At 37.5% G+C, this 15843-nt stretch overlaps 1 protein-coding gene across 5 annotated transcripts in view; it reads right to left on the reverse strand.

Annotated features, from left to right (window-relative positions):
- Positions 1-15843, reverse strand: part of sptbn2 (spectrin, beta, non-erythrocytic 2) — a 71320-nt gene that overhangs the window by 38454 nt on the left and 17023 nt on the right. For 3 of the 5 annotated variants that reach the window (XM_028466040.1, XM_028466041.1, XM_028466043.1), the window contains one exon: positions 1511-1662. In XM_028466040.1, coding sequence (XP_028321841.1) covers positions 1511-1662 — 152 coding nt within the window. Of the gene's footprint in view, positions 1-1510; positions 1663-11115; positions 11900-15843 lie in introns of those variants that run through there. The other 2 variants (XM_028466042.1, XM_028466044.1) reach the window with 2 other exon arrangements.

Here is a 15843-nt window from a genome sequence, read left to right on the forward strand (position 1 = left end):
ACATAAATGGGAAAATAACACTGTCAAGTTTATTGTCTAGCCTTTCTTAGTGTTTTTACGTTTCTAAAGTTCTCAAATTAGTGGCATAACGTTAAGGAAGGTCACCGGTTCGAATCCAGCCTGGCCCATAACTAGCTGTGTTTCCAGTACAGCTTTTCGCAAAATAAAAGCAATATTTCTAAAGTTTCGACAAAGTATAATTGTGCTTTGAACATATTTCCATTGAAGGTTGTTTTGGAGTCTCGTAACTCTAGTGAAATCTCATCCCGTGAGACTTTGCTACAGAAAGATGGATGCTCCAAACCAAAATGTTTAAGTATAAAGCTATGAAATGTCTTGGTCTCCTTCATCTTCGTAATTGCAGAAAAAGTGTTTCCGTTGTGCATTTGCGATACGTTTCAATTTGGAAACGTCTGAAATACCTCCTCACGAAAGCTTAAAAACTTTCTAGCACTATTTAAGTGGTTTTTTTTTTAATTCAGGTGTTTCCATTACCAGTTTTTATTGCGCTATTTAGATTTTACGCATTTCCAAGAGTAATGGAAGTGCAGCTACAGTGCAATGTTGAGCCAGCGCCTTACCCCTAACTGCTCGTGTTGAACGTTGCTTTGAATAAAAGAGTCTGATGAATGAAATTGTAGAATTATTAATTCCATTCCAGGTTGTATCGATTCCCGCATCACGTTACACTTTTCGTTCTAATTTCAACAAGATCATGGACAAAATTGGAAGTATTTTTTACTTTGGACTTGCACTTACACTCCTGTACTGCTGCTTTGACATGCAAATTTCCCGCTACAGGGGGATCAATAAAGCCTACCTTATCTTAGTCACACTTTCTCGACATTGAGTCATTTTAATGTGTAAATGTGAGATATTATCCCAAATCATTAATGCGAGGCATTTCTATGTCATATTGGGGCCTGAGTTTAAATAACGGGAGAAATAAAAAATGTAATGAATGTCAGAATGTGGATTCTCTATTGTTTCCGTAGATGGTAGAAAATTGGAGGCCCTATTTTCTGATTGCTTTATCTGAACAAAGGTCAACTAGGTCATCAGGACGGTTAGATAGGGACAATCTAAAACATGCAGAGAAAGTACCTGAACACAACCTGTATTAGTCCAAAACGATGTAAACCAGGGTGGGGGTCAATTACATTTTTCAGTTACAAATACATTTTAAATTACATATGTTCATTTACAATTTGATTACGATTACAGTGATCAGCATTTTTTTAATCCTCTAAAAGTAATTATCAATTACAATTATAATTGACCCCAACCCTGATTTAAACCACTCAAACTGGGAAAATCTTTCTGTATAAACCTGTAATGATAGCCAGTGTTTGAACTGAAGCACTAAGCTAGGCATGAGAGAAAGACGCCCTACAGTCCAGGAGTTCTCCTCCTCCTCCTCACTAAGGGGAATGAAGCGGAGGGGGTCAAGCTGAGGGACGGGGGTCCAAGTAGGGACACACACAGGCTTGTTTACTCCAGCAGAACTGACCAGCTGTTCTCCTGAGAGCACTTCCAGAAGGCGGATGAGCATTCGGCCGTCCCGCAGGTCTGTGTACAAGTCACTGATGCGATAGCTCACTCGGCCCAAGTGAGAGTTCACCCATTTGGTGAAAGTCTTCTTCTGCACGGCTTCACGCTCATCTGCAAAAGACAGAGACGGGGCGATCACACGTTAAGATAATCTACTGACGGGAACGTCACTGACCCTCAAAATCATTACGGTACCATCTGCTCATTAAATATTAAAAAATGTAATATTGACAAATTATGTCACTTTAAAGCAGAGGTTCTCAATCTTGGGGTTGCGAGACACTGGAAGGGAGTCGCCAGATGCCTTCAAGTAACTAAGAATATTTTCTGAACAATTTAAGCCCATACTTACCATTTCTTCTGCCACTTCTTCATTACAATTCAATGCCTTGTCTGCACATTTTTTTCCACTTTCAAGACATTTTCAGCACTTATAAACCCTTTCTACCACTTTTCCAGCTAATGTTGCATATGTTGACCCATTATTATCACTTTTAACCTCTTTACACCATATTTCATGCACATTTTTAATTTAACCACATTAACTACTAGTCATGCCCATTTTTTGCCAGTTTAAACTAATTGTTCCTACTTCTTAAATTACATTACCCCAAATCCCTCCATTTCTGCCACTTTTGCGCCTAGATTGACACTTTGAATTTCTTGTACCACTTTTTCTGTCCGTTTTTAGCCACTCTAATTTGTAACTTTTAACCAATTTTTGTGTTTTTTAAAATCCCATTCCACCACCTTTTCCACCTTTTTTGGTCACTTTTAACCCATTTTATTTCTGATTAAAACAAGGATTTACATCTTTCAGATGACAATATACTATGGCACAAACAATACTAAACTTCCTACTGTGGATATTATTCAGATGAATAAATAAATGTGGTTATCACAGATTCCTAGAACAATGGACCATCATTTTACTGACTTTATGGATGGGTCTCTGGCACCTTTTTTTTGTGTGTGTGTGTGTGTGTGGGGGGGGGTCATGGGGCTGAAAAGGTTGAGAACCACTGGACTAAAGCATAAAGACTCTTAACCTGTTCAAACGTTTAATTCACAGACAAGCTACACTCTTAAGTCCTCGGGATCACTGCAGTGACAGCTTAGTGAGGTTTTCACTCTTCACACGAGCGTAAGAAAGGCTCCACTAACGTGTGCTTTGCTAATTACTTAAACGATGTTGGCTTAGAGCGCCCGAGTGACAATGCAAAGGAAAGGTGCACACAAAAACAAACGCTCAGTGAATCGTTCCCTCTTTTCAAATGAGCCGACTGAAAACAGGAGCCATGGTACATTAAGCTGTAACAGCAGCTCAGACATATGGACTGGGGGAGTAAGAAGCTAATCCTGCTCCACCACCTAACAAGGTGACCTCTTTACCGGGACACGAGGTCTTCCTGCCATTTGAAAGCACTATTTAAGAGCTACGGCTAGTGTCCCGCACAGGAGGCCAAAAAGAGCAACGGCTAGGAAGATCACAAGAGTCTCTCAACATTAACGACTCAAAACAGCCTTTAAAAAAGCTGCAGAGGCATGAAATAAACAGAACTAAATATATTTTACTTTCTCATATCCTCACGATCAACCCAAGGTCCTAATATCTAGCATCATTGAGGCAAAGTTAAAACTGAAGGAATCAGAAATATTTTATTGATCCCAATAATAACAAACAAATGAAAAGAAGAGACGCTAAACAAAGAAAAGAAAAAAGAAAATGTACATAATTAAGTAAAAGACTGTTATTTAAATAAGGATTAAATACAGCAGCTCATATAACAGTAAAATAAATAAATAAATAATAATAATAATAATAATGCAGGTATATACAAGAATCAAGAAGCTGTCGGGTTAACCCTGTAACAAATATTATTTCATGATACGATGGTCAATAATGGGTTTGCTATACGATACAATATTTGTTTTTTTTAAACGCATATTTTAATTTGACTTTGGCCAGACTTACATACTTACTCGGCTCTGGGTGTCACCTTTTCAACTCAATATAAATAAAAACAAACCATAACAATCTGGTGTGAAGTAGATCAGATGGATTTATTTTTAATAAATTATCCAAAAACTATTTCCCCAAAATATGTAAATATTGGTCACAAAATTAGGAACATTTAAAGGTATTGTGGACGATGTTTAAAAAAGAAACGCCCTCTCCACATTTTGAAAAAAAAACGCGCATGCACGCCTATGTGTGCGGGAGAGCGTGCACGATCCCCGTTTTCCTCGTGCACAGCTCTGTTTACAAGTTGGTGTGGACATCGGTCATACAAGCTTACCTTACAAAAGAAGATTTGCACTTTTCCCACTATGTCAGACTCGCCACCGGTAAGTGAAAATCCATTTTCAAAGGACCCGGTGCGCACTGCACACGAGCACGAGCACGTACGACGGCCTTTCGTAAACATGATTGACAATTAGGAGGACCAATAGTCTTGATGATCCACCCGGAAGCTAAACATCGTCTACAATACCTTTAAGTAAAGCTCCTATTTGTGTGATGTCTCTCACTTATTACTTGGATTTTGTCCGTGTCTTATAATCTTTACATTTGTACGTGGAAGTACAAACTAGGGCACATTAATGTTGTGTTTTCGCCACCTATAATCTGTGGCCCATTAAGGATCAAACTGGTCTGTATTCGACCCCTGAACTAAAATGAGTTTGACAGGCCTGGACGGGGGCATTAGACTGAACTTTTCAATAGGGGCACATGTTGAAAATGATGGAATTTAAAGGTAGCAGTAGCTCACTTAATGTTCCATGTTAGCTGTGCTGTATGAGCAGCATAGCAGCTGTGCTGAATTCTTCCCAATGTTTCATTAACATGGGGATGAATGATGAAGGTCTTTCCACTCCGTTACCTTTTTGTAGAAACAGAGTGGAGAGAACAACGTGAAAGTTGGTCACAGCCATCACACACTGAGCTACAACTCAATGGTTCCTGTTCTAAGACCTAATGTCCTTCATTGCCTTTTAAGAAATTGACATCAAAAAGTTTTTCTGGGGTTTCCATAGGTAAAGCTAGGATTTTTCTGATTTATTAAGCAATACACAATTGATATTTCAGGGGGTTACATTTTCCTGAAAACAATATGTTAAAAAGTATCAGACCAGGACATATTTTTCCCCAAATGTGCCCTTATTGAAAATTTCACCCATTAATGTTTGGTACATTTGAGATCAAACTAAGCAAACTAGACTATATTTGACTATAATTTTTGACTACTTTATTTACCACAATATTTACTGTAACAGCAAAATCTGCTCTTATTACTTCCACTTCAAGAACAAGAAAAAGGTTCTGTGGTATCATGACACACACACACAGTGGAAAAAAATTAATCAATCAAATGAAACTCAAACTGAAGCTAATTTATGATTCATCGAGTAAATTGCAGAGGCAGATTGATGGACGGTACATTCATATTGTGACACTGACAGTTTTCAGCCAAAGTGGGCATGAGATGTTTTTTACGCTCTCGTAATGACAGAGGAAACCAGCGAGAACATGGAACACACAAAACACAGACATTAGCATTTGTTGTTGCAAACGTCATTGTTGTATCAGTCTACATTTAAAAACTGTACAGTATATGAAAAAAAAAAGCCTTGGGTTTTTAAGGAGTTTAAAGGTGAATCTGAGAATATGTGACATTTTTAAAAGTCATATGTCTCTAGTGTGACACCCCATGCGTCAGACTATCCAACGTTGTTATCAGGGTACAACAGACGAGATGAAAAAAGAATGAAAACAATAGGCCTTTAGATGTCAAAGCATCCAAGGCAGACACCATGTAATCATAATTTCAAAATTAAAGAATTCAACTCTCCAAAATAAAAGTTCTACTTCAATCTAAAACCATGCAAAAGTTCCATACTGTATACATATTCCTTTATTTTGCACAAAACAAATGTTGGCCTATTTGTATTCATATTTGATGTGGGGAAACATTAAGCATGGGGAAAATATTGATTCACAACATTTTACAATTTTATTAGTTTTTTGTGACAATACTGAGTATTTCAAAAATATTTAATTTTCTTTTTTTTTATTATGTTTGTATACATCTTTTTGGAATCATGACTTGTATATTGTTTCAACTTTTGTTTTTAGACAAGTAAAGAAATTAAAATCTAAATAATCACTGCTATCAAAATGCAGTTCTTGAAGAATCGCCAGAAAGAATCGGAACCCGAGTATGACGATACATTCGAATCAGGACAAAAGCATTATCGTCTCGTTCCAGCCTTAGTAAACCTCTAACTTGAGGATGGCGAAATGAAAGAACAGTAAACACAAGATAAAGAGTCATTGATCTGATGAAAAATTAAAGGTCTCAGTAGAAACTCTTTGAATCGACCTACAGTTGTGAAACCTCTGTTGCTTTGTTTAGTAATTCAACCTTTCTCTTGTTGGTTTAGTAGCTTTGTCAACTGTTTCAAAAGCGTATTTTGGCTATGTTTAGTCACTTGAACAAGACTTTGTTCACCCATCAACCTCGTCTTACTGTATGTAAATATCTGCAGGTAATCTAAAGAAATATGCCGCCAGACTTTATCCCGTCTGTGTAGCTGCTAGTATCATGATTACTGATAACATTGTAGACAGAGTCATCACTAGCGTCATCTTTTTAGGTCGAGTATCACAGGTGTCTGACAGAGAACATGAAAACAAAAGAACAGTGTGTGCCGTAAAGGGCTGTTTATGTCTCAAGATCTGTTACATTATGCAAAGCTAAACTACACAAAAAGGCAATCTATTTACTTCAAATAAACCTAATTTATTATACGTATTGGCATGAACAACTTTAACAAAGTTGGTATTGTTCTTTGTTTGGCTCGACAACTTTAAATCAAAAATGTTTCCTTGTCAGTTTTTGTATACACAACAGATAGAGGCCCACATACCAGTACTGACCACAGCTACACTGATGAACTATTTGTACATCACAATGATAAGGACAGAACAAGCACGATAACAACCATTTATTTCTTTTAGCTCGATTAAAACCTCAGTTGTTCAGTAAATTCAAGCTGCTGGAGACAATAATTTAGTGTAGGCCTCATAGATCAATAAATCAAAGATCAAATTGCCGCTCAAAAGTTTGTTTTGAGCTCCACTGTAAATACTCTCTCTTTTCAAACCAAAGTTTGGTGCATTGCATTGTGGGATGTGGAGTCCTGCAGATGAATGCATAGAAGTGTTTTTCCTTCATTCTTACTGAGATTGCTTGTGTTTCTTCTCCAGACAAGAGGACAGTGATTGGTTGATTCCATGTTCTAGGCTGGTCCCAGTATTCCCAGTGATATTACCTCACTCCAACAAACATTCAGTTTTGGCCTGAATCAGATCTGAGCCCCCAAAAAAACACCCAGAGTTTTTTGGGGCAAACGGATGCATAGAAGTGTTTTTACTTCATTCTTACATTGATGTCTTTTTCGGACAGATTCAGATCTTTTGGTGTAACACCCAAAATAAACATCCTCCATTGTTTTGCTGCAATTTTCAGCAATGAAAACACCAGAAATGTGTTGGGAAGTCACTTTGGCAGAGTTTTTTTTGGAGACAAACACAAGAAATCACAGTTAAAATAAAATCAAAACACTTCTATTCATCCATCTACAGGACTGCACTTTTTTTCTGAAAGTAGCAGATGCGTCACGTTGTGTTGACGAGTTTTGAGTTGAAAACCGTGCTGCACAGACACAGAGCAAACCACCAGTAGCTAATCTAAAGGCGCCTGGGGGGCTTAAAGAATCTCCAGTCATTGGCCTGAAACTGTTTTGCTGAGCGAGATTACAGACCAGAGGTAATCATTACAGGGATACCATCTAGTACTTGTCACATACAGTATGTGAGAGGGAAAAAAAACTAAACTACTGATAGTCAAAAACAGCCTGTGAACTTTGTGGTTTGTGGTTATCATTCTTCACTGACAAGGGGTTGGTTGGAGCGAAGAAGCAACTCTGACTCTGTCCTGAGCAATGCAAACAACAACCAACGATCCTGTAAACATGGATGTTTGTTTAAATTAAAGAATTTAAAGGTAACCTACGATGTGCTTATATACTCTTGTGGCTACAAAAGTAAAAAACAACTTTGTACAAGGAACATTAAAAACTCCTCAAACCAGATCAGAAAAAAAAAACTGATTAAATATTCTCCACTGTAGGTCTAAGGTGCGTCTACGCGAATTATTATTTAGTCACTGTTTGTTTAACTGTTAAATAATTTGCTACACAAAGAACACCTTTTAGTTAAAAAAAAAAAAAAAGCTGCTATGCATGGAGCAGAAAGATGACTTATTTTTCTGTATCTACAAACATCTTTTTACACAGTAAAACTGTTCATGCTTCAGGAAATTGAACGTGTGTGATGTGCAAATACACAAGCTTTGAAATCTTCCTTCTACAAATGCAGAACTTTGTTTCCTCTGCTTGTGTCTTTGAAAGTAGGGCTGTGGTAAAACCGCTGCATGGCCACATGTGGCTCTGCCTCCTTTTTACCCTTCTGACAGTTAAATGTTGCAAGTACAGAAACGTCCCCATCCTTACACAGACAAAAACACGCTGCACGTTTTTTCTTTTACACTTTTCATGAACACCTTTTCTTTATCAGAAACGAGAGACATGACCCTAGCCAAGGCTACTATAACTCTTTGAACAAGCAGACGGAAACAAACCCTTCTTCCTGACAATATTTAGACGTGCAAAGAACATGAAATATAAATAGGACAAAATGGCCCGACTGTCACAAAAGCCACACTTTCTTGTCGGGAACTGTCAATATTAGCAATACTATATATATACACAAAACGTGTGTGCACAATAAGATAGAAAAACTCTGTCCGGTGTAATGCGAGTCCAAGGTGCAGCTGGAGGCCAGAGCAGTCAGACCTTTCACTAAGAGTTTTACAAATATCACGTTACAACAAAGAGCTGAAATCTGACTAAAATCCAACCTTGAACCGAAAGTCCTTCTAACTCTAGATGAGCCAAAGTAGACTGATGATTTCTGTGAAGGATGTGGCACCTGGTTGGACACGGCTCTGTTAAATCTGTCAATTTAGTGGAAAAATAAGCTGGCTGTAGTTTTTGTTTGGACATCTTCTCACTTCATGTTGCTTTCAAAGGTCTTAAAAGGAAGAAGATCCTTGTGTCAAAGTAAGAGTACTGTATATACTGTCTACTACATACTGTAAGTATGATTAAGATGATGCCTGTTCCCACTGTAGTATACTTTCAAGTTTCCCAAGATGCATTTGGAACCTACAATGACAAAAACCTGAAGCACACTGAGGCTAAATATCTCTGTTGATTCTCCACTTTTGAAAGTTCTCATTTCTGCTCATTTGATCCATAAAACTCACGGATACTCATTTCATTCACACATTTCGGAGACTTTCGGAGACCGGCCATTGTGCTACTGACTAAACTTCCTGTTAACTTAAAAAAAGAGCCCTATTACAAAAGCTAATGGAAGAAAAGACATGCCTTTATTTTGAAAAGAGGATGTTTGATTTTTAGCTTGAAGCCGGCGTCCTGTACTGAGTGTGTATCGTACTGAGATTGTATATGCGCTGGCGCGCACATGAGCACTACCGGAAAATGAATTTTTGCTAAAAAAAATTATAATTTTTGTTTTCCAAGTGAACAGACACGTGTTTTATTTGTTTATTGCATTATGTTAGGGTAAGGGTTATACTCTCAGTATGCAGGTAAACTCAGACCGTGACACCGGTCCCAGGACGATTTTACATTCTGTTCGCAATGATTCATGGGACGGTTGAGTATGACTAGTGTGCCCACTGGACATACTTAAAAAATGTCAGGTTTTTCTTATGTACTTTGCATACTATCAAATGTGAACGCACTACATGCTCATTTTGACTAACTAACTAACTAACTAGTACGTTAGTATGAAAATTCGAACAAGGCCTCTAAATAAATAAAGCCATTTTGAGAGTCTACCTGAATTCAGCACAGCTAACCTGTCGCAAACCTACAATATATTAATATAAAGTGGTAACAATATCAAGTATCAGAAATATAAAAATGTTTAAGAAGACTTAAATATAAAGTTCTATATATAAACAGATTATATTAAACTGTCAAGCTATCTCACTGCCTTAGTGTATCATAACCCCAAATCATCTTTTTAGGTCACCTTTGTGTAGATTCTCAACATGCTGTGAGCGTGAGATTGACCAAGTTTCAACATTGTGACACCAGACTGTCCCAAGTGTAAAACTACATATATCTAGCACTAGCGTAATTCAAAAGGAGGGAGTGACACAAAGAATGAGCTGCAGGGGTTGCTTAACTGGAAAGGCAAGTGGGTGTTACCAAAAAGTGTTTGTACATCGGCTATGTGCAAGTGTGTTAACAGCAAACTTGATCTGAGACAAACAAACAAAGACAATTAATCTGAGCAATGTAGGCCCATTCCAAATGGACTTCATTTCACAATATTTATCGTAGAGGAAAGTGTGAAAGAATCCAGTCAGCATTGACTTGGTGATTGATCTCTGACCCCGAAAATTACATGGGAAGTTAAAGGTTTTTTGTGCTTGACAAGTTGGAAGAATGATGGTATGTGTTTTTAACTTCTCCACACATGTCCTTATGTTTCTATGCAAACCTTATTAGCCATAAAGCTCTTATGAAAACAAAAAAATGGGTCTATTTTCTAGACAAACATCTTTGGTTTGTGGTAGTGTAATTTTTATTTCACTATGGGGTTTGAAATACTCAGTCCAGTGCGAGGAATGTCAAACATGCAGAGAAAGCAGACGTCCACCCTCAAGGAGAGAAACTCAGGAGAAGCTCCTTGATCCAGACTGGAAGTGGGGAGGTACCGGAAACTAGCTCCTGTGCACAGAACTGTAATGTGTATAATGCACACTATCACACTTTTTATGTTCTCATTCAGCTAAAGCTTGTTGCTCCATACTCAAGTAGCTAACCCTGAAAGGAACATCCTGCATTGAGGAAGATTACATCTAAAAATGAAATGAAGCGTTGAGGATATCGATCAACACAACATTTGTTAGTGTGTGTGGTGACGTGACGGTCTCCACAGAGCTAGCGGCAGGCTTTAGCCGGACACAGAGCTGTGCGTTGTAATAAGATAAGAGAAGACAGGTGGCCCTGTGATGAGTTCCCTAGATGAGCCACCAACCTGCTTTGGCTCAGGATGGAAGACCACAGTACCTGGCTGGTGTCTATAGTGTGTTCACTGTCGTTTCCCTCCACATTCAAATGGGACACAGTACACAAACTAAATAAACAAACGCCTCCAATCTTACAAAAGCAAACAATTATTTCAGGAACTTTGTTCAACTTATCCAAAACCAAACCAGTCCCTGTCCGAATTAAGTAGGAAAGTTATTTCACATCCATTTAGTAAATAAAGGTACCAAAAGTGGAATTATTACAACAATTATAACTCATACTCATACAACATTCTTTTTCTTTTTTTTTTTTAAGTGATTGAATGTCTCTTCCAATACAAAAAGATAACATTAGTTCTAAACTTACCTTGCAGCTGTTTAAATCTTCCTTCCAGGATGTTTGAATATTGCACCTGATTAACGAACGCTGCTGGGGACAAGCAGGGCTCTCTGTCCTTCTGCTCCCACTCCATTGTCTTTATTCCAAATGCTCAGCTCTGTCTTCCTTTCAAACACAGTTTTCTTACATAGCGCACAACAAGCCAAAGTCCCCAAAAGGAGCCGTCCCAGAGTAAAGTGTTATATATCCAAAAGGTGTTGGTTTTGAATGCTCTTCAGGTTCTCCTACTGTCTGACAACCTGCTGCAAACGCAAGCCGGAATGCACTGGAGCCGCTCTTTTCTCTTCAAGTATTGGATATCCCACCCCTGTAGCAGGATATTTTCACAAAGTATTATTTTAACACAAGTGAAGAACAGAATGTCCTCGTCGGTCATTCATTTCACTACTTTTCTGGTTTCTCAGAAAAAAGGGAGAAAAAAAAGATTGCTCTTCTTGGTGGTTCTGGTTAAGACAGCGTGTTTAGTCCTTCCTTCTCGACCCTGAATGTGCATTTACTGGAACAGAGCATGCTAACCGGCCATGGTCGGATAGCTGTGTAAACAAAGCCTTCTGTGCCGTCTGAAAACTGTGTCATTTGCATAAGGTGTGCTTGAGGGAGGAGCACGGAGGCAGAACACCGAGGAAGGAGGGGGTGTGGAGGTGGAATAAACCACAGGGAATCCTTTCACAGTGCATCTTGAGGTGGATTATCCAACTTCACCTTAATTCCAGGGAGCCGTGTGGAGCGGCCTGCCAACAAGGAGCATCATCAAAGTTCCTCCAGTGAGCTTTTGCTTCTCTGTGTGCTTACATTCTTACATTCTCTCAGAAATGATTTGACCTCCTCCTCAGTGGGGGTTAACTTCAGATAAGTTGAGTCACACAGGAAGGAAGTTCAAGAAAAAACCTCAAGCATTTTCATGCCTCGACAAGATTTGAAACTGTAAACTTGGGTAGATGGTTGTAGTAATGACAATGGGAGAGCTGTGTCCTGAAAATCTGTTTTTTAGTTGATTAGCTTTATAAACAACGTATGGATTAACTTGTTGGTTGGATCTACTTGTTTTAAAATATATTTTCAATCAGTGAATTTAATCAATTATGGTAGAATCTATCTATAAAGCAAGGAGTCTGTCTGTCTGTGTATCTGTTCCTCAAATATCTCTGCAAATCAGGCTCAGATTGACCTGAGACTTTCAACATGGCTGCTGCTTGGTTCAAGAGTGTGCAACATCCGATTTGTTTGGATTGTAATAATACGTTCATAAATTATTTCATAAAATTGTATTAATTGCAGCTTTGCAGAACAGCTCAATGTTGACAGGTAGTCATGGTAACTCAAGATAAGTTGAATCTACAGGAGGGACTGCACAAAGGGCTTTCAAAAAAGTGGGTCTAATATCCTAAAAAACACCCCGTAAATATTGACCAGCAGGTGTCCTCAGTGAGCAACGTTTGTAACTAAGGTGAGTAATAATATTAATAGAATATAAATAGGCTTTCACTATACTGTATATATGTAGCCTATATTGCAGTGATAAATATTATGCTCTGCACAGTTGACTTAGTCGACGAGCCGCACATGCGCACACTGCTAGCCTATATTACAGTGCTAAATATTAAATATTAAACCACTTTTTTATAGCAAGACATACTTCCTACGGGCACTGCACTAGTTGTACAAAAAACAAAAACTCTCAGAGAGCGCAAACCAACAAGCGTCAAATCTCTAAATCTTTTCCAGATACAGTTTTGTCAGTTAATCTGGATCAATAATTTTGATCATGGTACAATGATCATTCACACCTTATAGGCTTGGAAAAATGTCTATTCCTTTTAATAAAATGGTACATCGCAATTAAATGCATTTTATGAATCTGATCCAGATAAAACTTGTTGAGATAATTCAGGAACGAACCCGAAATAATTTAGTAATTTTTTTATGAATAACAAACCAAGATACGAATTTTGGAAATTTGATTAAATAAAAATTCTAAAATTTTTCAAATTGATCCTGAACCAGTAAATTGATGGGATCCCCTCCATAATTTAATAAGATCTTCTATGGCAGGGATGTCAAGCCTATTTTTGTTCAGGGGCCAAATACAGAGCAGTTTGATCTCAAGGGGGCCACAGCTTTTATGCTGGAAAACAAGTAATTTTGACATTTTTGTGTTCTTGATTGCACTTCTACATATACATAAAATACAAAATATGTAAAAAACTGACAATATCCAAGCAATACATGTCAGATATCAGTCCCAACTGGATGTTTATTTATACATTTCCCAGATTTGTGACCAATTTCCATTTAATTAAGGAAAATGTCATGTAATAACTTAAGGAAAACTGAAAGATTTAGTGAGAATTTGATGTTTTTAACAGTTTAACATTAAAATGACTGCCATCAAGCCATATAAGCACCAAGAAAACTGTGAGTGCTTGCAAATATTGAGTTTCCTTCACACAATTGGCAACAACCTACTATTACAGTTTCTCTCAGTTGCAAACGTAGCAGCCTAAAACATGTTGTGGGATAAAAAATACACAACTCCATAAAAAAGGCAGTCAAAGATCACAGCCTTCCTGAGGAGGCAGTACGGTAGTTTTTCTTTTAGTTATGAGGTCAGGGAGCAGTGGCTTAAAAGTGGTTTAAAAATCTCATCATCTTGTGATCAGCGATGGTCCCGATGAGTTGGCAGCATCTGGATGGGTCTCATTAGAGCTGCACCAGCCCCAGGCGCTCTGTAACTGGGCCTTTATGGAGGGGGGAGCACGACTAATGAGGAGACACTTCCTCCTCACAAACAGATGCTATGTCGTGGCCACATGCAGGGACAGGACTACCCAACAGCTGCACTGTCCCTTTAAGTCCCCAATGGACAAGTAATATTATACAGTAAAAAAAAATAGCATGAGGTAATGATACCACGTGGTGTATGCGTAAAATATAAGACAAATATTTGGATGCACTGATGTCATAAATCTTGTGACACGAACAAAGTGGAAGGTGTGGGAAACGTGTGATTAACTGTCTGGAATGGTAACAGTTGAAGTTAATGAGGATAATTGATGGTGTAGTTTGGTTAATGAATGATGAATAATTAGACTGGTAAATCAGGTGCATCTAAAATGCAAAAAGAAAATCAAGTTTGATAAATGTTGATGTCATCAGAATTACAATGTAGTCCATTCTAAGGACTCACCCTGGTAGAACAAAGACCGATTCATTATTTATATCAAAAATATATTCATTTATATCAGAAACTTTCACAACAATTTAAAGCTGCTAGATAATTATTTTTTATGTGATACTAACATACTACTCATACCAAGTGTGACGTCTAAATGAGTATGTAGTGCGTTCACGTTAGATAGTATGGAAAGATTAGGTACGTGAGAAACACTCGGATGTATACTATATGGAAATATTTTTTAAGTATGCATGGTGGGCACACTAGTCATACTCTACCATCCCACGATGCATTGCGAGCGGAACTTAAAATGGTCCTGGGACCAGCTTCAAGCTAAAAGTCAAACATCCCCTTTTCAAAATAAAAGCATTTTTTCTTGTCTCCCATTAGTTTTTAACACTTTAGTAAATAGGGCTCATGTTTTGAAGTGAACAGGAAGTTTTGTCAGCAGCACAATGGAGGATCTCTGAAAATCTGTGAAATGTGAGACTGAATATTTATACGTGAGTTTTATGGATGAAATGAGCACATGTTGATATTCTACTTTGTCACTTTCTCACTTCAAATGTTTTCAAAACTTTCAAAAGTGGAGAATCAGAGATATTTAACCTCAGTGTGAACAAGGTTTTAACCCTAACCCTAACAGCAGAATGTGCACCTGGAATATGCACAGCTTACTTTACATTACTGTGTTAAGGCTGTAAAATTACAGTTTTAATTTTAGAGCAGCTGTTTTGTGCTTTATATGCACATCATTTATGGTTGTTTTATAGCAGTTGATCAACAGTGGATTATTATCATATTACAGCACTAATATGAAGCTGTATGGACACAAATGACCCAAAATAAATAATGCATTCTTTAATTCTAAGTAACTCAAAAGTTACTTTTTCCAGTAATGCATTACTTTTTGGTGTAAGTAATCAAAATAGTAACTGAGTTACTTTGTGAATGAAGTAACTAGTAATGGTAACTAGTTACTTTTTTTCAGTAACTAGCACAACGCTTTTTACGCTTTCATGAGGAGGTTTTTCAGACATTTCAATATTGAAATGTATCGGAAAAAAAAAAAATATATATATATATATCTCAAAAACACAATGGAAACACTGGTCACAAAACAACCTTCAATGGAAATATGTTCAAAGCGCAATTATACTAGGTCAGAACTTTAAAAATATCGCTATTATTTTGCAAAAATCTGTAATGGAAACCCAGCTACTGTCCTCCTCGTCTGGCAAAGAAACACAAGATATGGGACTCCACATCCCACAATGCAATGCAGGAAACTTTTCCGACTATGTGTTTACCAGAGGTGGAAAAAGTACTAGTCTATTCAGAATTAGTACTCAAGTAAAAGTATCGATACTTGAATAAAAAATGACTGGTAAATGTAAAAGTATTGAAGTTGCTCCCTTACATGAGTAAAAGTAAAAAAGCACATGCTACGAAATGTTAAAAAAATTAAAAGTAAAAACAGATGTCCCTTTAATAATACGATTCCATATCTTTTCTTTTTT

Source organism: Gouania willdenowi, chromosome 14 (genome assembly GCF_900634775.1).
Source record: "Gouania willdenowi chromosome 14, fGouWil2.1, whole genome shotgun sequence".
NCBI classification, from domain to species: domain Eukaryota; kingdom Metazoa; phylum Chordata; class Actinopteri; order Blenniiformes; family Gobiesocidae; genus Gouania; species Gouania willdenowi.